This window comes from Panthera tigris, chromosome A1 (genome assembly GCF_018350195.1).
Source record: "Panthera tigris isolate Pti1 chromosome A1, P.tigris_Pti1_mat1.1, whole genome shotgun sequence".
NCBI lineage: Eukaryota > Metazoa > Chordata > Mammalia > Carnivora > Felidae > Panthera > Panthera tigris.
In genome coordinates this window covers 126,408,466-126,431,916 of record NC_056660.1, presented here as the reverse complement: position 1 = coordinate 126,431,916, position 23,451 = coordinate 126,408,466, and the positions used below count along the sequence as shown (strand labels likewise).

Here is a 23,451-nt window from a genome sequence, read left to right as displayed (position 1 = left end):
TATTTTTAAACTTAAAAGGTGAACTTTATATGCTGCCATATAGGTGACCCAATGCAACTAGAGCTTGAATCAACAGGCCTGGGCAAAAGAGCTCACAGAGTGTGCCTTTGAAATCCTGATACCCAGTCATGGTGATTTATGGGCCCTCACTAGCTTGCATATGTGATGGCCCACTGAGTTTGTTTACTTTAGTTTTAGCTTGGTTACCTAGCACTCTATGATAGCATATTTTTATTTACACTCTTACTTGACTACTTAATTATGATTACCTTGAAAGAATATGTGTGAAGGCAGCCATGAAAGAAACATTTATTAGTGTTGTGAGGGTCTCAGGTAGTTCTCCATTCCACTCTGTCTAAATATTGGTACATTGCTTATGCTTCACTTCTCCCTCACCTTGGATGTCCTTCAAGACACCTCCAAATGATTTTTTGATTCTGTGAAATATTGAGAGTATGATTATTTACAAGAGTGTCAAGTATCAATAATATCAGGTAACTAGGTAACTCTTCTTGGGGAAGGTAGAAACAGGAGCCAAAATAAAGTCTTTAATCATTGCACAGATTTAAAATGACAATCTCACTGAGAAACAGAGGAGTGGATGAAATCACCTTGAACCTAATTTCAGCCCATGATAAAGTCTTAGTCATAAGTCTGATACTAGCCATAGCAGAGGGAGAGCAAATTCCCCAGTAGTGTAGTTGTTCTAAGAATTAAAAATGAGTCAGTGAATAGGTGATTGATCCCTTTCCTTTTTCTACTTACTGTCAGCCATTTTGCAGACAAATCAAACTTTGGTATGCTTAATAAAAGTTGTGGTTTTTTTTTTTCTTTTTTAATTCCATACATCCTTAGAGGTAAAAAATTTGTGAGATCTCCATGATTTTACAGATGAGGTATCAAGGCACAGGAATGTTGAAGTGACTCAGAACAAAATAGTACTGTGTTATTTTGGTCAAGGTTTTATCTTGTGGCAAATAAAAATTTTTGTTGCTAGACATAAGACCCTGCTTTTGCTCTTTATTGACATAATCACTTTTAAATGAAATTTTTAGTTTATTATTTATGTTTTATCCTTGACCAGTTTCTAGAACAGATACCATTTTCATGTGAGAAATCATTAGGAAGTTTTTCTGTTGTTTTTTGTTTTGGCTTCAGATAATCACAATCTGCTATTTAGGCTTTCACTAAGAGATTTTTGTTTTTGGCTAGTTGCTATAGAATGTATATGTGCTCTAGAGGTTTTTAGAGACAAACTAGATTTTTGTATGTATGTTTGTATTCAAATAGGTAGATAAAATAGATATATGAAAAGATAGATGATAGATAAAAAGATAGGTAATAGATTGATAGGCATATGGATATACAAACTAAAAATATAACTAGTCATGTAAGTAAACGTGTTGTGTGTTAATGAATAATAGCATAGTTCATGGTGTTCTGGTCCTGTAGGGAAGTTTATAGTGTGTTAAACACTGAGGACCAAATTAATTGGGAAACATCCCAGAAAAAAAGAGTTATGTAGGCTAGATCTTTAACGTGGAAGATTCATATAGATTGCTAACAAAGGAAGAGATGGCATTCCAGAGGCTAGATGAGGCTGGGTAGGATGGGGCACTACTGTGGATTTCGCTCTACTGTGTTTGTGGGAGTGGGAAAGTAGTGGGTGTTTTGGAAGAGTGAGCCTGCCTGAAACAGAAAGTCTGGTGCTGGAAACAGAGGCAGGTATGAGAAATGTAGACTTGGGACCACAGTGAAGAGTGCCTTCAGTGCCAGACTAAGCCATTTGCACTTTATCCTCTAAGTCCTGAAGAACCCTCGTATTTTAAGGAAAATATTAGAAGGAAAATAACAAAATGATTTTATAAAGATAAGTCTGGTGGGGGCATAGATCATACTGAGGGGCCATAGTGAAAGCAAGAAGGGTCTGTTAGAGAATTAGGTAAGTAAGTGATGATAGACCAAAACAGGAAGGCATAAAAGGCAGGAGAAGGATTGTGTGGGAAGGAAGACAAGTTATCTCAGATTTGGGGTAGCAGAACTGCAGTGAATAAGAAGAAAGTATAAAATTCTACACATAAACATAGAAAGGATGATACCTAGAAAATTAGAAGCCAGTTTGAGGGTGGGGTGAAAGATAGCAGTTAAGTTTTTTGACATGAAGTTGAGGTGAGACCATGTATCAAAAGAAAAACCTTCAGTTGTCAGGACTAGATTGCCAGTAGTGGGACAGGACCTTACTTGGCAGTTGCCTGTGCAGAGTTGGTGGTTAAGACCTTAAGGGTCTTCTTTAAAATGGGAATAATACTAGTCATCATAGAGTTGTTACTAGAAATAAATGAAATAATTCCAGGAAAGTCTTCAGCACTTCCACAACTGGCATTGTGGAAGCTATATAAAAGCCATTTTCTTGTCGTGTTTTCTCATTATGCCACGTGGAAGTTCATACATCCTAATTAATTCATATCCTTGATTTTCTGCCTATTAGGACAGAGTAAGAGCCCAAGCTATAATTGCTCATGTTAAGCTGTTTATCACTGTTTAGAAGACCTAGGTTTTTTTATATGAAAGGTTAAGGATATTTACTACTCTTCTGCTTATTGCAATTTCTGTAATAAAATCCCTGAACCATATTTTGTTTTCTCTTGCTGTGTCCATAGTCAAATCAATTTTAGGGTTGTTTTTTTTTTTTTATAAGGTCTTTAGACCTTTTGAAAAATGGTATTAGCTTAATGCAAGCTAATGATCATTACCTCAGTATTAGGTCGGTGGTTTAAAACTAGTTTCACTCAAAGTGAAAAACTTACACCACAGTGGAGGAAATCCAGGAGAAGTGGATTATTATATATGAAGACTTGCAGGACTCCTGTCTGTGTAGATTGGACTAAATGTCTTCAGTGGAGCTTTCCAGCTTGGATGTATTTCACAGAATCAGAGTTATGGTATGTTTGATGATCCCATTCCATCTAACATAATGCAATTGACTCATCTCATAGGGCATTAGATTTCACATATAGGTCAAGTACAGCAGAGTTTTTTTGTTTGAGGGGGTTCCTCAATAGTAAAATAAACTTCATGTGTTTAAACTTTCTTACACTTGATTCATACAACTCTTCTTTTGCCTCTTTGTCCTCCTCCAAATCTTTACCTCCCCCAGTCTCCTCCATGTTAGCAAATGGCACAAACATCCATCCAAGTCATATACTGATCAAACCAGAAGTCTAGGTGTTGATTCTTCTCTTCTCTTCACTTGTAGCACTCCATTCAAGTCTGGACAACTCTTCCTCACTGCTTCCACTCTCCATCTGTCTGCTCTGTCCTTCCATAAACCATTCTCCACAGAGACAGCTTTGTAAAATGTAAATCACATCATGTAACTCAGCACCTTTCAGTGGTGTCCTGTATTCTCTGCAAGACTTACAAGGACCCACATGATCTTGCCTTGATATACTTGTAATCTCGTTCTTTATACCTGTCTTCCCTCATTCTGACTTTCCTTGCTGAGAATGCTCTGCCCTAGATCTTTTGGTTAGTTCTTTTTAATCCTTTGGATCTCGTGTCAGATACCACCTTCTCAGTGCAGCTTTTCCTGACTATTTAATTTACTAGTCCACTATCATGGTATCACATTACCCCCTTGTCCTCCATTCAGTATGTTTCTCATTCATTTCATGTCTCTTTGCCCCAACAGTTCAAGATTTACATGCTTAGGAAATTCTTCTGTGTTTATTACTGTATCCCCCATTCTGGCACATAGTAGCTGTTTAATAAATACTTGTTGAGTAAATAAGTGAATGACCATTCTAAAGCAGTTTGTTTTCTGATATTTAAAGCCTGTTGCTTTCCACCAGAATTACCTATTTTCTTTTCTCTTTTCTGTTTTTATTTTCCCGAAACCCTGGTATTTTTGTTTGTTTGATTTTACTTGTTAGTAAGTGTGAAGAGAACCAAGAGTTAGGTAGTAGAATAAGTTTGAGAAATACTAGGTTAAACAAAGTAAAACAGGGTTATATATTATGGTTCTTGGCAAAGCCTTTAATATGCTAATGTACACCATCTCCAAGAAGGTTAGCACTATGTCAAAAGTTTAACTCTCAATGTCTTCTTTGAGAATTATCACATCGGACTGCTGTTCTTTGTAACACATTCTAAAAATTGCTGCCTTAGACAAAAACCTATCATAAAAGATAGGGAAAGAGATGCTATATTGACTACAAGGAGGCAGATTTACACTAACTATAAGGTGAACAGGCTATCAAACAAGGACTCAGAAAAAAAAAAAAAACTATGAAAAAATAATGGAAGGATTCAAAAAGAACCCACAGCAGTTGGGACTGTTGGGTTTTCTACAAACAGCTCTTCCTGCTTTACTGGATTTTTCTGTCTCCAGCAGCTCACACAGTGCTTAGCCTAGAGTGAACATACAGTAAATAATCTGTATTTGACTATTGACTATTGACTATTGAAAATTGACTATTGATGAGTGAATAAAGGTGGCCCAGGATCACCATTAAATCATTAAATTAAAATCAGTTTGGTTTGCTTAAGAAAGCATGAAAATATCTAACGTATTTAGGAAATGTTTTGTTTCAAAGAATTAAAATCTCAAATACTAGTATTTATGAGGATATTTCAATAGTTATTATATTGCCTGAATAGTGTGTATAACTAGGAATTTACCATATTTTGCATTATTCAAAGTTAAAATAGACTGTAGACAAATATATGCCTTTTTTTTTTCTGGGATATACTGGTGGAGCTCTTAAAGTAAAAATGTTATTTTATCATATGTAACTATGCTTGAGATTTTGGTTTTTCATTTTCTTTAGGCAAAGTTAAGCAAATTTGGGATTGAAATAATTGAGTAACATTACCTAACATTTTTAGAGTCAGATTTTGAGGTATAATTTACATAAGGTAAGATGTCTACTTTTTAGATTTAGTTGAGAACATTTTGACAAATGTATGCAATTGGATAACTACCACCTTAATGTATATGTAGAATATTTCATCACCCAAAAAGAGTTCTCATGCTCCTTTTGTACTCATTCCCTTCCGTCTACTACTGTCCCTGGCAAGCAGTGAATGTCGTATGAATAAAAGCATATAGTTACAAAGAGCCTTTTGTTAATGGCTTCCTTCACTTTGCATAACGCTTCTGAGATTCATCCAATAATAACACTATGCATGTATTAGTAATTTATTTCTTTTTATTGCTTTCTAGTTTTTTATTTTATGATATACCACAATTTGTGTAGTCATTCACCAGTTGATTGACAACTGGGCTATTTGCAGGTTTCAGCTGTTATTAATAGAATTGCTATAAACATTTACATCCAGGCTTTTGTATGGACATATGTTTTCGTTTCTCTTGGGTAAATAATTAGGAGTGGGACTGCTGGAACATGTAATGAATATAATTGTTAACTTTATAAGAAAGTGCCAAACTATTTCCAAAGTCTCTGTCCCATTTTGCAATCCTACCAGTGTTGTATGAGGGTTCCATTTGGTCTTCATCCAAGCCAGCATTTTGTATTGCTCGTCTTTTTCATTTTAGCTATTCTAGTAAGTTTGTAGTAGCATTAGATTTTGATTTTAATTTTTGTTTCCTTAATGACTAGTGATGTTGCACATCTTTTTATGTGCTTACTGATCTTTTTAAATTGTAAGGATTTTTATAAATTCAGGATATAAATCTCTATCAGATACATATTTTATACATACATTCTTCTCAGTCTGTGGCTTGTTCTGTTTTCTTATCACTGTCTTTCAAAGAGAAGTTTTGATAAAGTCTTGTTTATCATTTTTGTCTTTTATATGTTCTTTTGTGTTCCAAGAAATCTTTGCCTAATCTTTGCCTAATCACACATATTTTCTGCTGTTTTTACTTCTAGCAGTTTTACGGTTTCGGGTTTTACATTTATTTCTAGGATCCATTTTGAGTAGCTATATACTAGTATGGTGCAAAATAAAGGTGGAAGTTCACTTTTTTGTGAATGGATGTCCATTTGTCTAAATTCTCTTTGTTGAAAGGAATATGGAGCCTAAGTTTTATGACTTATAATTACTTTAAAATCCACAATACATGTGGATAAAATAAAAGATTAAATATGTATTTCTAGAAATCTGCCTATTTGCTTTTTTTATTATTGCCTTAGGAGACAAGTATTCTCTGTTTAAATTATTTTTCCAAAGCATACCACGAAGTACAGAGGGAATATTAGTAAGTATTTTATGGTGATTATGATGGCCATCATAAGCATGGAAAATTGGTATTGACTTAGGAGAGTTTAAGTAAATTGAGGGTCCTAATTTTCCCTTTAAGTAGAAACTCTATATTCATACAAGATTATTTTTGTGGAGGTTTCATTTATGTGAGGTCTCTGCACCCATTCATTGCCTTGATTATTCTTCATTGAAACAAAAGTCCTTTGTAGATGTGATAATGATGGTGGTAGTGGTAGTGGTTTCCGCTAGATTTACTCAGTAGTTGTGAACATAGAACAATTTGTATCTGGCATATATGATTCATGTTGAATCAAGAATTATAGAATACTATGCCAGGGAGACCACGTAGAAGCAGAATTCAAATACAGCTATCATCAGATCAGTTTGATGTTATTTCAGCCTCAGAGTACCTCTCAACAAAACTAGAGTTTCTCTTTTATTTTTTAAATTATTATTATTATTTTTTTTTTTTTTTACTTTAGAGAGAGTGGGAATGGGTGCGAGGGGCAGAGGGAGAGAGAGAAAGAATCTTAATAAGGCTCTACACTCAGAATGGAGCCCAACTCAGGGCTTGATCCCAAAACCCTGGGATTATGACCTGAGCCGAAATCAAGAGTCAAATGCTCAACCAACTGAGTCATACAGGCACCCCTACAAAAATACAGTTTCTTATATTGGAATTCCCTTTTTCAGTAAATGTTAGAGGTTTTTCTTATTTTAAATAAAACTTTGGTGAAAATTCTCAAATTAGGTTAATTGGAAAATGATCCTTAGCCTTTTCAGGTAATGATTCCATTTTTAAAATCAACCTGTAGTTCCTCTTAGTCTCAAGCTTCTATAATATATGTAAGATATGTTTTTGTTTTCTGAAATGTGATGACTGTTAGGAACAGAGCTGTTCCTTAAATCGTGTTTGTATCCATTATCACTAGAGGGCAGTAAACACAAACCGATTTTCTGGATTTACTCGAGTTAAGGTGGTTTTTGTAATTAGCATTCATCAGAGAAAGTGTAGTTTTTATAATGTTAGAATAGATTTAAAATTCTGTTATTTAAAATATAGGTTATAGATGAGTTCTAGATTATTGCCTGCCCCTTAAACTTTTTATAGTGAAAGCAAAGGAACGCTGAGTGATTTTAGAGACACTGGTGTGCAGTAGTTATTGTATTTAATATTTGAAGTTTCCTCTTGCCTCAGAATTCTTCAGGGGCCATTTAACAACAGGATTTGCATGTGTTAAGCTGAACAGTATTGGATACGTGGCAGCCCACTTCACACAGATTTGCTTTTTGATTAATAACAATTCCCAGAACTTTGATCCTAAGTAGAAATATGTAAAATCAATATAGATTGATTATAGAATAAAATATTTTCCGAAGGTGTTAGTCCTCTTAAAAACAATGCTATTTCCAGGAAAATCCCTTAGGTTGTAGAAATGTAAAAGTCACTGGTACACTTATTTTAAATAATATTTCTTGAATATTTCAAGCAAAATAATATAGTGTACAGCTTAGAATCTATTATGTTAGTAAACATATTGTTTATAGACTCTAGGCTAGCTACAGATTAATCCCTAAATTGTTTTTGGCAATTTAGGATGTTCTGCAGCCAGGAAGCCTGGGTTTAAATCCCGGCTCTGCTACTTGGCTTTGCGACCTGGGATAAGACACTTGACTACTGAGCCTCAGTTCCTTCATAGTTTGGTTTGCTTTTCTTTTCCCCTAGTCAAAAATGTATCTTACCCCTCTTAACATCTGTTGTAAAGTTGTAATTCCAGCAATTGTTAGTGTATCAAAGACTTGATTCCATCAGCAGAAACTTAAGTAAATAATCCAGAAAGGTTGATTGCTTGAGGTATCATTTGAGGACTGAGAAAATGAAGAATAAAAGAGGAGTGGTATCCAGAGATTTTGAGGAATATTATTAGGAAAAGACAGAAAAAGAATTAAATATATTTTTAATTTCAGTACAGGCACACACACATTTGTATATACAGTCATTTTGGTGTTTGAGCATAGCAGACAACCAGTGAAGAAATATGGATTCTAGCTGTGTGCATCGACATCTGTGTTTCGTTCATGGAGCACTCCCACCATGTAAGTGTTCACTGTCCCACTGTCCCTTACATGTGACACATGTAAGCCACTTTCTCACTGCCAGGTGAGGCTGCCTGTCTCTGGTCACAAGCTTCCTGACTTCGCTGCTTAGTATGATCCACCCTGTCTGGAGATCCGACCACAGTGATAGTAACAATGGTTCTTTAATTCAGGATATTGCAAAATGAGTGCAAAAAATAAGGATAAGCTGGGATGCCTGACTAGCTCAATCACAAGAGCATGCAGCTGTTGATCTCAGGGTCATGAATTTGAGCCCCATGTTGGGTGTAGATAATACTAAAACTATGTAAATAAATAAACTTTTAAGGATAAGTGATTCCACCGCTAAATTCATACCATTTATCACAGAGTTTGTAAACGTAATTCTATGACAATCTATTCATACACTATGAATAGCAAAGACCTGGCCTGATATGTCAGCCTTGTCATATCCTGGGCAGGTTATTGACTGTTTTAGAGTACCTGTCTTTCCACTGCAAAGGGATACTAGCTATCTAACCAGGATGTTTCAAAGGTTAGTGTTAAGATATATAAAGCTCTTGGTGCATAGTACGTGCTTAACAAATGCTGTACCAGGTTACACTTTCCTCACTAGAATTGTCAGAAGCTAGGTCTGATTCTAAGAATTATATCTCTCTGACCCCATCCAAATTTCTCCTCTGGTTTGTCTAGATTTTTTCTGCCAGCTACTACTACTGTGGCAAACAGAAGGAGCATCTAGTCGGTCTCTCATAAGGGGAAAAATGAAATTAATTTTAATGTAGCTCAGAGCTTTAGAAAAAAATGTTTCTTATTCCTTACAAATATGTAAATCTTCTTTAATACTTTTTACCTGATGTTACTGTAACATTACTGCTATTATTATCATTATTATTATCGCCTTTACTGCACTGGATTAGGGGTTTACAGTTGAATCTTTTGTGCTTGTGATTCACTAATTATTTTGGAAAGTATAAAGAAAGAATAAGGTATTTTCCTTGCCCCAAAGACCCTCTACCCTGGTTGAGGAGGCAAAATTGAAGGCAGTTTAAGTAACTGGAACAGTGATTCTTAACACTGGAGAACATTTAGGAAATTTCAGAGTGCACTGATTGTGGTGTCCTGCTGGCATTTCATGGGCAGAAGCCAGGGATGCTAGGTGACCTGGAATATCGGGGATAGTCCTTTACCAAGGAGGAATTGTTTTGTGTCCCAACAAACCATTCACATAGGCAAAATACTCACTTACGATATTCTGAGTCTGGAACACAACTACTTTTTACTTTTAACACAAAATGTTTTTTTTACATGATTTTAATCCACACTAATTTTTTCAGTAATGCTACCACAGTGTATACTGAAAGAGAATTGTACTTTGTTACATATGAAACCTTTCAAGAGTCATTCACCATTTTGGAAAAAGATTGTTTTTCTAATACAGTACTCCTGTACTCGTTTCCATGTTGCTGTCACATTCATGGTAATTCTCCATATATTGGAGGAAGCAGAGCAAACACTTAACAGAACACTTACTGTTCTGAGTGCTTTACGTGTATATCCACTTAATCCGTACAGCAACCTGTAAGGTACCTTCTATTATTCTTTTCACTTTCCAAGCAAGTAAACCAAAGATGAAGTAAACCGAGAAAGTTGAAATAACTTTCTCAAGGTCACACAGTTAAGTGATAGTAAGATCTAAAGTTATGACTTGTTTTTTAATATACCTGCATACAAGCATTTGTATTTTGCAGTGTTTAATTTAATTTTATTTTTCCTGTATGTTACTGATAAGCCATGACACTGGATTCTTTTGAAGTGTCTATGTAGGAATTATTTAGTATATGTAGGTGTATTTAGTAAAGTGCGTATGTTGGAAGAGTATTTAGGAATTTTTTATCAGGATAAAAATACTTGTTAAAAATAGAAAGAAGTAACTTAGTTTTAAGTTAGTCAAAGAATAAAATAGATTGATGGATAGAAAGCATAATTTGGATTTAAATAATATTTGTGTGCCGCCTTGCTCTTTGGAAGCACACCAAGCATGCTCTCTCCCATCTTGGAGCTTTTGACTTTGGTGTTCCTCTCATTTGACTCCTCTCTCTCCATTGCCCCATATATCCATATGACTTTCTCCCTCCCTGTCTTTCTTCAGATCTCTGAGTATATGTTGTCTCATCAAAGAGACCATCCCTGGGCACCTGGGTAGATCAGTCGGTTGAGTGTCCGACTTCAGCTTGGGTCATGATGTTGCAGTTCATGAGTTCGAGCCCCACATCAGGCTCACTGCTGTCAGTGCAGAGCCTGCTTCAGATCCTCTGCCCCTCCCCCACTTGCACACATGCATCCTCTTTCGCTTTCTCAAAAATAAACATTAAAAAAAAGGCTATCCCTGATCATTTTATAATACAGGAACTGACATTGCTAACACGCCACAGCCTCTTACCCTTTTTTTTCTCCATTGTACTTATCACCACATGACCTAGTATATATATGCTGACTTAGTTGTTCAATGCAAGCTCCAGGTAAAAAACCTTTGCTTTGTTCACTGCTGTGTCCTGTTATCCATGACAGTGCATGGCATACAGTAGGAGCTTAATAAAGTATTTATGAAATACAGGAGTGAGTGCAGAATAGACTTTGGAGAAGGGCTGAAATATTTGGCCTTGAGATATACTTGGAATGATTTAAATCTGACTTTTTCTGTAAAAAGTTTAATGGAGGTAGAGGAAGAGAAAGAGGGTATTCTAGGCAATGAATTCAGTGAAGGTAAAAATAGATATGGGACTGTCTGCTAAATCATAGAGCTGAGTGGAATACTAGCCTTTCAGGACCAGAGCATGGGTATAAAGAGCAATTGGATTTGGGCTTGGAGTTGGGGATTAGGGTCACAGGTTGTCAATCTAGAACTCACATGGATGTGATGAGGCAGGTGATGCCGAGTGATTAGGTGGTAGCTTTGGAGCAGCAGACTGAGGCTGGCTTTGAGAAAAATTGGCCTGGCGGTAGAGGTGAGTATAGAATTGGAAGGAGAAAAGCCAAAGAAGAAGAGTTAAGCACTTAGAAGGACTGAGGGTTTTGGGTCTGAGACAAATAATGATGTGATGCAGTTAAAATAAAACATGATATGTCACACACACACACACACACACACAGGATAAGCCTGGTAGTTTAAAAAACTCTCCCATAGTGGGATAGTTGTTATAATCCACATCATTGTTTGTATCATCATCATCACCGTCTAATATCTATTTGTCACTATGTATCAGATGTTTTAAGTGCTCTGCATATATAATCTTATTTAGTCCTCATAATAACTGTTCTGGTTATTGCTATAAAATAAATCACTTCAAACTTAGAACTTACAATATCAATTTGCTAATTTTTTATTGTTTTGTGGGCCAACTGGGCTTGCTTAAACATTTTCACTTTGATTCCCTCATTTGTTGTAGTCAGATGGCAGCTAGGGCTAGAGTCATCTCAAGGCTCCACTGGCAGGATGAGTAAGATGGCTTCTTCACTCTCAGGTCTGGCTCTGGGGGGAATGGCTGACAGAGCTAGAGATTGTCCAGGCACACATCTGCTCTCCCTGTCTCTCTCTCCCTTCCACCCCACTCCCTGCCCCCACCTCTCTTCAGCCTCTACCTAACATTAGCATGGGCTTTCTCATAGCATGGTAGTCTTAGAATAGTCAGGCTTGCTAGCGGGGTGCCTCAGGGATCCAAATAGCACATTCAAAGTAACCAAGGTGAAGACTTCAAGACTTGTGACAGCACTACTTGTTGGTTATAGAAACCAGCTCAGATTCGACATAGGGTAGGATGTCTCATTAGGAGGCATCTTTGGAGACTAACTACCCTAACAACCCAATTTTACAGGTGAAGAAACTGATACGCTAAGAGTGAGATCATTTGTCAAAGATTATGCACTAAAGGATTTGATACAAAGCCTATGTACTTAGTACCTGTATGAACTTGGAAAATTGTTTTCTCTCTCTAGGTCTCACTTTATGTGGAAATCAGGGAATTAGAGGAAATGATATTGAAGATGCTTTCCATTTCTCTCAGGGTTTAAGCCTGTTGATTCAGATTATAGGAGTGGGGATGGGAAGGAACAGACTAAATAAAAAGGCATTTTATAAAAGAAAACTTGGTAGTAAAGTTGACGGAGGGAAGGTGATACAGATGGGGAACACATTAGGGTTATTCAGAGATCCCAGTAGATGATTTATATTAAACACCTAATAGTGGCTGACTCACATGAAATGCCTGTTGAATGGTAGCAAAGAGACAAAGATTTCAGTCTGTGATACTGGGAGAAATCTCAACCCACTGACTGAAATGAGAGCGGTTATAATAGGAACTACTTAAAATCAAAAAATGGATCCATCAATTCTGAAAAAGTTTGTGATGAGTAGCAGGGCATTTGACAAGGGAGGGAATCTTACAAGTCACTTGGAAATACAGTGCTGAAATTCAGGTTAGAAGCAGTCACTGAAGAGCGTGGCCTAGGACAGAGTCTTGTGGATATCCCCAGCTAGCGGATGAAAACAAGAAAGCAAAAAGGCATGGTCAGAGGAATGGGTAGAAAACCAAAGCAGTTGACAGTCCTGGGATTTGAAGGAGATTAGAGAGAGTACATCACTGAACACTTGTGAGAAGTTAAGGAGAGTAAGAAACAAGGAAAGAGGAACACCTTTTTATTCTGAAGGCAGTTTTAGTGACCTTTTTTTGGGGGGGGGTTAATTTTTTTTATTTTGTAAAGGATTAAGAGGAATGTGAGAAATTAACACAATAGGTGTTGACTGCAGCTGAAGACTTTGGGCGCCAAGGACCATTACACCTTCAGAGAGGCAGAGTAGAACATGGATGTTTCCTGCACTATCTAGAACAGATAAACCAAATGCAGGAAAACTGAAAATTGACAATATCAGCAAGTCACAGAAGCACAAATCAGTTAAGTGTGTTGAGATGGGGATGAGGTAGAACCAACAGAATTTTATGGTAAAATAGAGTAAAAGCTAGACTTTCCTCATTTTTTTATCCACAGGTCTTCTTTAGTATACAAGGTATAGAATAATATGACCCCAAATCAAATAGAAAAGATTGTTTTCTTTGAAAAAATTTAGATTTCTTATTTAAGTCTCCTTACAAAAGGCATGATTATTCTTGAGATCAATGTTGTATTCCTCCAAGACCCCTGTTAATACCTTTCTTAACTTTGTGAGCAGTCATAAAAGTGTTCTCGTCTGGTCAAAATATAGATCTTGAAATGTGTACACCAAACTCTGCATTCTTTAACTATACACAGTGCATTAGCTTTCAGTCCACCCCCCACCACCAGATTCATGATAAATTATACCCACTTTTAGATTTTTAGGGTTGTGGAGCTCAGACACATGTAAAAATAGAAACAAAAGGAGCTGAGAACAGCCATGCCCCATGGGTGAGGAAATGTATCATTCCCATTTTTAAATTCTGGACATTAATTGTATTTTATAATCACAGTATGCTTTTATGTTGGATGGAGGGAGAGCTTTGGTTATATCTGTGTCACCAGGGGGCAGCCATTTGTCTTGGATTTGAGAGAAGGGGGTAGTTAAAATGCCTAATGGCCATTTTCAGACCAACTTTTATTTTGAAGGAAGCGAAGAAGTCAGAGAATATTAAAATGCATAGAAAGGACTCAGAAAAGGTTGGAAATCCTTATTTAAGAATGAACTGAATTTTGAAAAGTTTTATGGTCTATATTCATCACTGGGAGAGGGAAACCCCATTCATCTTTTCACACGGCAGCCTCAGCTGTAGGGATATCATTATTAAATGGCGTTTAGCAGAGGTGAAGAGAAAAACCTCCTCCCCAGAGATTCACCCCTGCCAACCAATCAGGAAGCAGCCTGCTCTGAATCCACACCCCCCTGCCCTGATAGACCCGGGAATGGAGTGTGATTGGTACATAGTTGGGCTTTTATGGGAGGGGTTTCTTGTCACTCTTCCTGGCTTCCCCGCAGTTCCTTATTTGGTAGCTTTTGACAGAACAAGTCTTTCTTGCAGCTAAGCATCTTGACATACATTATTCATTAAGCCCTGGAGCTCAGGGAGAAAAAGATGCAGACCCTTAGATCTTTAGATATTTCTTTATCACATGAATTTTCTTTATTCAGAATAGTTGTAGAATTCTGTTCCATTCTGGAGTTTTACAGATGGCATGTGTTCAATGGGAAGACGGCTGGATGGGATCTAATGCAAGGCTTTCTTATGTATACTTAATTACCAAAAATCTTCAAAAACCCAAACTCTCTGTGGCTTGCGGATATTGTTAAAGTATCAAGGTTTTTGAAAATATACATATTTTAGAACTAATTGTCTCTTTATATAATCAATCAAAAATGCCTGAAGCAAACTATTTACTGTCAGTGTCTTGGGGCTACATAAAGGTAAGATTTATTTAGCTCCTAATTGCTCTGATTACATAACTGATAGTTTTAATAAATTACTATGGCATTAAGCTTTAACAGTCATTTATTTTTTCCCTTAGATGTGAGTTACAGAAGTAATGTGTGTTTTTAGTGGTCAAGATAAGGAGAAATTGTATAACTTTTATTAGCTATAGTTTGCATGTTAAAATATCTTTTCATTGGTTCTTCAGTTTGTCATGTTGTATAGGTTTGAATTGTGCTTTTAAATATGAAGGTAATCATACAAAATTAATGGAAATAAATTATTGGGACAAATTAATTATGCTGGTGTATGGGTTCCAATTCATATGTAGCACTTAAAGTTTATAAAAATTAATTTGTGGCTCTTCCTAAAAATATATCACTTTGACCTGATGAGTGTTCTTTTTTTTTTTTTTTTTATCTTCAGATATAAAAGCTCTAGGTGACATTAAAAACTGACATTTCTTAACTATTTGATATATTATTAAAATGAAAACTGGCTTATCTACTTGTAAAACTTGAAGAAATATAAAAGTTCATATGATAACCTTTGTTAATCTCAGGAAATGAAGTAATACACTGAATTTACTAAGATTGTATTCCTTCTTGGCAAGCCTCATGCCTGCCTCATGATAATGCTAGCCTGGCGATCCTATCTCTGGAATAGAAGCAGGAGGTAGAGAAACGTTTTTCAGTCCTAAATGAAGCATCACTTCAGAATTTGAAATCTATTCTTAAACATTTGAGCCAATCACAGTACATATTTTTAAGAATCCTTTTCTGTTACTTTAAGGAGTCTCAGATTGAAATATTTTTCATTTTCTTTGTTTCTTTTTAGAGGAAAATATTCTCCTTGTTGTGAGATTTACTTGCATTCTAAGAAAACTTACTTCATTTTTAGTTATCCAAGGAGTCATGATTCCCCACTTCCTCTAAAATCTATGGATGGCCCAGATATATTTTAATTGTTTTTGAAATGTACAGACTTTTATTATTTGAATTTTGTTAGCCATTTTTTGGCTTAAGAAATTTTTAGTACAGAAAAGTATGGAAAGTAATAAAAGAAAATCCCATAATCTCCCTACAACTCATCTCTTAGCTTTTAGATAGCTCATATTTGATATGTTTTTGAAGGGCTTCATATTTGTATTATGATTATGAACAAGACCTCCAAGAATGTAAATAAATAATTATAGTGCTTATCTTTTTGAGGAAAATTTTTGCTGGTCAACCTTGTTTATGTTTTAATAGTATACTGCTAAAAACACCTAAGGACAAATACAAATATATTTATTCTTATGCATTTTGAAGGATTTCTTTTTATACAGCCAATGCAGTGCTTATTTTAGCTTTTAATGCTGATATACACCAAACTTGCAGTGTATCACAGTGCAGCATTTTCAAATGATTTTTAGTAGAATATTGGTTGGGATGGGGTGGGGCGGGGTAGGCATTTTCATAATGTTTGACCTTTACCACCTTCTTAATTATACACTAAGAGAATATAAAATGCAGCCAGTACATTGGCATGAATACAGAATTACAGGGATTATAGTTAAGAATACTTTATATGGAAACCAATTTGACAATAAATTTCATATTAAAAGAATACTTTAATTTTTTTTTATTATTTAATCTTGCTTCCTCAGCAGTCTTAAATGTAGAACATAAATTGGAAAACTGGAGTTTAAAAGCAAAATACAGAACTTATTTCAACTGCATTTTCAGCTTCCTTTATGCTTTACATGCTGCACTCATTCTGATGCATAATGAGAACAAAGGATTTGAAAGCATTCACTTAAATCTTAATCTTTTTTTTCACTGTGGGAACAATAATTCCATATATTATTTTGTACTATTAAAGCAAAAACAATCAGAAGAACTCATCAGCAGCAAATATGTCAAGGTCACTTTTTAAAATATCTAAATGCTCAATTAAATTGTTTTGCATTTTCCAAACAGTTTCTTTTTTCTTTTGTAAAATCATTTCTGTCTTTTATCTCTTCTAAATCTGTAAATTGAGAACTGTAACAATGTTCTAGGAAAACCACATTTTATTACCTTTTCCAATCATTTTCCTCATGATAATTTTGTATAGTTAACCTAGTAAATGGTATGTAGTTATCTTAAAGTGAGAGACATTCCACTTACGTTTTAAAATGATTGTTGAATCGTTCAGTGTATTGTTCTTTAGCACAGCCAACCACACACTCCAAAACCTAAGATCAACTACCAGTTGTGAAAGCATTGATGGTAATTTTTGTGATTATTAATTTAGCTTTCCTGAAAGTTTTATATCAACAGCAAAAAAAAGGGGGGGAAGCAATTTTAATTCCTTTTAGAAAATGCTCTTCTAACTTAATGACTCTTTGAAAACTGTCTTTAATATCCCATACCCGTTCCCTTGGGAAGAAAGAGAATTGTTTAAAATACTGTCTATTGTAATCATGTTAAGAGGAAATGTTGCCTTCCTAAGAGCACCTGACAAACCCTGGTAGAGATATAGGTGTGCACTGAAACGTTTCTCCACCCACACTTCTGGGTTTTGAACAAAAGCATAAGAGTAGTCTTGAAGTATATGTATATGATGCAGATACAATCAGTAGATAATGCAACCTGAAATTTATCCATCTGTAGAATAGATTTCCTTTCACTGGTGTTTTTTGCCTTAGTTATACCTGTAGTGACTGGCTTTTTTGAGGAATTACATAAGTGAACTGCCGGAAAAATTAAAATTCATTATTTATATTATTCCAGAGAATCCAATAATTTGTGTAGCACACCTGCAGTTACCATGTACTTTTTCTGCAGGGCATATATGGCAACATATTCCTTATACCAGGTTGCTTGCAAGTTAGAAGGTAGTTTTATGGAAAAACTGGGTCCCTGTCTAACTTTTCCAATTGTACCCTCCCTGACTCCCAAGCTTGCATCATATTTTACTTACATGGAGAGAAATGCATGGAGGGCAGGTGGACAGCAGCTGCTGTAGAGACTGAGAAGGGGGGCTAGGAATAGCTGAAAGCCCCTCATAGCCCCCCACCTCCTCTATAAAATAGACTTTGCCATGCAGGCAGTTGTAGCATGGACAATTTCAGTTCAAAGAGATATTTCATTCAGTATATGTTTTAAATGTTTAGCAGACTCCCTTTGGCCTTGTTTTGCCTAAAGAGTAGATTTTTCTGAGAGTTAATTTCATTAATTAAGCAAGGATTTACTTGTCTTTGGGCCTTGCATGTTGAATTATTGTTCTATTTTTGAATCATGATGATTATCTCCTATGTTAATAATATCCCAAATTACTTTTGGGAATGGGTAGGGGAGCTAGATATTTCTGTGTATTTTTTGTGGGCATAACTAAAGCTAAATCTTCAATCTGTCCTGGAGTGATAAAAATCAGGTATCTATAAAAGGCCCAGTGACCTGGGAGATAGAAGGAACTCACTGAGGAGCATCTCCTATGTGCCCGGCAAAAAAAAAACAAGACACTGTCTATTAACTCATTTAATTAGTTAATAGCTTATAACTTTAACTCAAGAAAATATAACATCATGAAAGATGGACAGAAAATGTTTTGAACACTATCATAAATGTCTTCCTGAATATTCTTAGGAGGCTGCCAGTTTTTCCCAGGATATCAGAATGCATAATACTGAGTGAAACCAAGCAGCAGCCTGTTTTGTATACTGCCTGATGGCAACTTAAAATATATACATATAAATGTGAGAAATAAGACATAGATGGAAATATAGGTAATTATCTATGGTTATCTCTGAGCAATTGGCATATACATGATTTCAATTTTTTCTATATAGCTTTCTCGATTTTCAGTATCATGTATGCATTTTATAGTTAGAGACAAGTTATTAAGAAAATACATGAACAAAAAAAATGATCTTTATGTTCCTGAGTTTGAGAATAAGCTCCTTAGACCTGTAAATTAACAACCAGAAAAATTTATACTGATTATGGTCAATTCTTCAGTTTTCTGTACAGGAGATTATAAATATACATTTCTTATATTCAACAGTCTGTTGAAATATTTTTATTGATCTTTTGTGATAAATTCCTGTATCTAATCTACATGGTCAATAAGATGGACTTTGGAATTGATTTGCCAAATTATCCTGAGTTAGGACACCTTGGTATGAATTATCCAGGGAAGCACGTTTTTTTTTTTCTTAAATTCTAATAAACTCAATACGGAGTTAGAAATTACATTTCAAACATCACTAAATAGTAAATTCACTACTCTCTTTTTTCCTAGATTTAAGTGAGAATTTATGGTGAGATTCAAAATTTTAAAGGCTACTGAATATTAGAGTAAAATGTGTTTTGACTTTTTTTGATCAGGTATCTAATAGTAACCCACATAATAGAAAAAAATTATTGGTTCTGTTAAGATAAATATTAAGGCATATTTAAATTAAAGGCCCATTTGGGCTATTTTGGGAATCAAAGAGCAACACTTTAAGAAACAGCTGATGGATGGGAAAGCATGAAGTCTTTGAGAATTTTGGAATTGGGTATTGCCATGTGATTGTTGTAAGTTAATTCCAGTGTTTTTTAGGATAAAATAGTCACCATAGCATCAATAAAATACATTGTGAAGAAATGAAGTTGCGTATTGAAAATGGACCTGTTTTGTATTTATGTGACTTTAGAGATATGGATTGGGAAATCCCATGGATTCTGAGAAACAAAAAAATCTTATACCTTCCTTCTACTTGGAAAAACTTTAAAAGGAAAAATTATATACTTATAAATTCAGATATTTCACTTCTCCATAATTCTGAAAGAGTACTCAAATCTATTCACTTTTGTTTTGGGGTAAAAGATATTTTAACCTCTGACAAGTATACATACTAACTTCTGCAAATGACAAATTAATTGATAAATCATGTTCTGTTGTGTGGCAGCATATTTTGTGTTTATAAGTTAGAGGTTTTTTTTCCTTCTCTAAATACTAATAATACACCGTAATTTTTTTTTTCCTTTTTTTCCCCCTTAACTAATGTCCTTGAGTGTCTAAATCTGTGTGGTCCAGTATGGTAGCCACTAGCCACGTGTGGCTATTTAAATTTAAATTTAAATTAATTTACAATGAAATAAAGTTCAAAATTCAGCTCCTCGTTTTTCACTAGGCACATTGCAAGTGCTTGATAAACGCATACGATTAGTAGCTACTGTAAGGGACATCTCAGATTCTAGAACTTTCCAACATTATAGAAAGTTCTATTGGATGGCACTGATCTAAACTGTCAGGACAGTTTAAAAAATCTTTGGGCATGTTTTCTGTATGTTACAAGTATGTTTATGTTACCTCACTTACATTTTCCTCTTCTGTTATTTCATATTATTTTTCTGTTTTTCAGTTTAAAAGGATGCTTAATCGGGAGCTCACCCATCTCTCTGAAATGAGTCGGTCTGGAAATCAAGTGTCAGAGTATATATCAAACACATTCTTAGGTGAGAATAATAATTTAAATGCAATTTAAAAGTTTTCTTTTGTGGTGTTTGTTTTTGGAGGTAGATTGGGGGCACTAACTCGTTTTGGAAACCACACAAGTGCAAAGAATTCCATTTGTTTTCATTCATCCTGTTAGTAACTTGACTATCTGAGCCTCTAAGCTTTGAAATCTAAGGTGATAAAGTACATTTTTTTTTTTTTTTAGTTTTATTCAGAAGTTCAGGGATTCTCTGGATTCAAGTTGTATATTGCCAATTTTTTCAGGGCACTAAATGTAAAATGTATTTTATAGAGAAATCTATGCATGCATTCAACAAGTTCTTGTTAAATGCCAGACATTGCTGGGAACTGGTAATGATAAATTAGAAAAGGTCCTTGCCATCAATGAGTTATAGTCTAATGAACACCAAGCTCTAAATACACTACAACTGCTAAAGAAAAGCTTGCTGATAATAATAGTTGAGAATAGTTGAGAATGCTTTGTACACCACCCCACCCTACATCCACAGAAAGAAAATTCAGTTGGTGAAAGTCAGTAGTGTGAACATATCCTTGATTTGAATGTACTTTCAAAACAAAATTGCTGTAACATCTAATTAGCATTTTCACTAAACAGACATTTATTGAACACATGCTATGTGCAAGGATGAGTTAGAGGAGCTCACTGCCTTGAAATAGTGGATGAATAAGCTGAGGCATCTACTTAGGTCTTTTATTTGAAAATAACAGTTGAATCTGACAATTATTTATCACATGCTATTGGTGGTTCTCTGTGCTCCCCTTGTTATATCATAACCATTATCTCACTATGGTACAGAAAATGTAAAATAACAGAAACAATCTAAGTCATTCAAATATATTGTGTTTATCTTTACATTATGACCCATTTCACTAAGCCCTTAGGTTCACCCAGTGCTGTTTTTATGATATTTCTGTATGAAGTTCCTTCCTTTTCAAAGTAGGTATTAAAACTGGAACACTTAGTGGGCAAGAGCAATTTCTAAGCCACTAAGTGATTTCAAATAGGGACAGAGTTGATGAACAGTTAAAATAACCAATATGTTTTGCTTTATCCAACTCTGCTATCATAAGTCTTGCAAAAAAATTTACTATGACATTCTATCCAAGTAGTAGCCACTCAATACATTTGATGTTAATTATTTTGCAGTGGGATGTACTTGCTCAATTTTGTGCTTAAGGGTATCATACATAGTAAGTCCACATCAATTGTAAATACTCAACTTCTCTAAAAGAAGTGTTTCTTGAAAACATTTTCTGGAACATACAATGATTAATTAAAACCTGTTCAGTTATGGATGTTATCAAAAAGTAATAACTCACATCGAATTCATAGTAAATGTAGAACATTTTCTAAATTTCTTAAGATAAGCAACATGAAGTGGAAATTCCTTCTCCAACTCAGAAGGAAAAGGAGAAAAAGAAAAGGCCAATGTCTCAGATCAGCGGGGTCAAGAAGTTGATGCACAGCTCCAGTTTGACAAATTCAAGCATCCCGAGATTTGGGGTTAAAACTGAACAAGAAGATGTCCTTGCCAAGGTAAGATGATTTTAAGGACTGTGATCATATTATGCAGGGATGCTTTTTAATAAATTTTGATAGATTCTCTTTTAAATAGATGGACTAGTTCATTAATTTGTGGGGTTATTTTCTTTTGGAAGGTGGGAAAGTACTTTATGAAGTTCTTTATAAACTTTTTGGGTATTGGGGCGCCTGGGTGGCTCAGTCAGTTAAGTGATCGACTTTGTCTCAGGTCATGATCTCATGGTTCATTGTTTCAAGCCCCACATCAGGCTCTGTGCTGACAGCTCAGAGCCTAGAGCCTGCTTCAGATTTTGTGTCTTCCCCTCTCTCTGCCCCACTCCGCTCGCGCTCTGTCTTTCTCTCTCAAAACTGAATAAATGTTAAATATAAGTAAGTAAATAAATAATTTGGGTATTATTAATATGTGGCTTTAGACAGGTGGTTTGGTTTTATGTTTCTTACTTTTTTACATCTACGTTTGATTATCCAAGCCTAAAGATTTAGAAATCTTTTATATCTTTTGGGTTTCAGAATAGTTAAGGTTTTGTGAACAGATTTTATCTATAAAAGAAATGCCTTGAGATTGGTAGTCAAGGCATGTAAGTAACGTTGTATTGTCAAAGTCATTAGGTTAAGCCATACTATGCAGTTTTCAGCACATTTAAGTGGGTTTACCTAAAGTTTGCCTGTACTTACATGGTGCATCCATTGCATTTAAAATGAATCTATTTTTTTTTAACTTAACATTATTTTTGCTAAAGTCAGTAATGTTTAAATGACCATGCTCATTGATTTGTGTTCTACTTCTGCCTCATAATTTTTTCAATCTTTATTTAACCCTAGGAACTAGAAGATGTAAACAAATGGGGCCTTCATGTTTTCAGAATAGCAGAGCTGTCCGGTAACCGGCCTTTGACTGTTATCATGCATACTATTTTTCAGGTAACATGGTTAAATTCTGTCACCTTTCCTTTTTTTGGTGATACAGTGTCTAGTCTGTGAAATGTGCTTGTGTTTTATCTTCTTTACTAGTCACCCTCTTTTGCTTATTTTGATACTTTTTTCTTATTTGCCCCATACCAAGGGACACATGATAACAAAGGTTAGAGTGTGGGGTCAAATACAACTAAACCAATTTTGTTATTGTTTTCCACTTAAGAAGAAGAGGTCATGTGGGAAAATTCAAGCATGATTTTTAAAAATCTACATGACTTCTTGCAGCAAGAATGGAGTGCTAACTAAAAAATGAATAAACTTCTTGTTGCTGACTTACCTTAAATTATATTTTCTTCAGTCATTGTTTTTTGTACTGCTCTCTTCTCCATGTCTGCTTCCCACTCTTGTTGAGCTTTTGCCCCAGCTGAGAATTAGGATATAAATGAGGAGTTGAGGCTGTAGATCCCTCGGTACTGGCCTGGCATAGTCCAGCTCTAGAGACCATTTTGAGTTCCAGTTGGTATGATCCACTAGCTAAGGCAAGAATACTGGATTGAAGCTGCTTTCATGATTATGGAACACACATTTTTATAGTTGGCAGCTCATTCCGAACAGTATACCTCTTGAGGAAAGCGATGTTGGGCCCCAACAGGACAACCCTACCCTGGTTTTTTCCCCAACGTCCTTGGATATTCTCAGATTGTTCCGTTTTCTTCACTAGATACTGCAAGAGTGCTCTTT

The 23,451-nt window shown here is 35.2% G+C and overlaps 1 protein-coding gene across 6 annotated transcripts in view; it reads left to right on the top strand.

The window, feature by feature from the left end:
• Positions 1–23,451, top strand: part of PDE4D (phosphodiesterase 4D) — a 1,404,509-nt gene that overhangs the window by 1,365,587 nt on the left and 15,471 nt on the right. For all 6 annotated transcript variants that reach the window (XM_042987253.1, XM_042987256.1, XM_042987263.1 and 3 more), the window contains 3 exons: positions 20,137–20,230; positions 21,617–21,789; positions 22,618–22,716. In XM_042987253.1, coding sequence (XP_042843187.1) covers positions 20,137–20,230; positions 21,617–21,789; positions 22,618–22,716 — 366 coding nt within the window. The remainder of the gene's footprint in view (positions 1–20,136; positions 20,231–21,616; positions 21,790–22,617; positions 22,717–23,451) is intronic.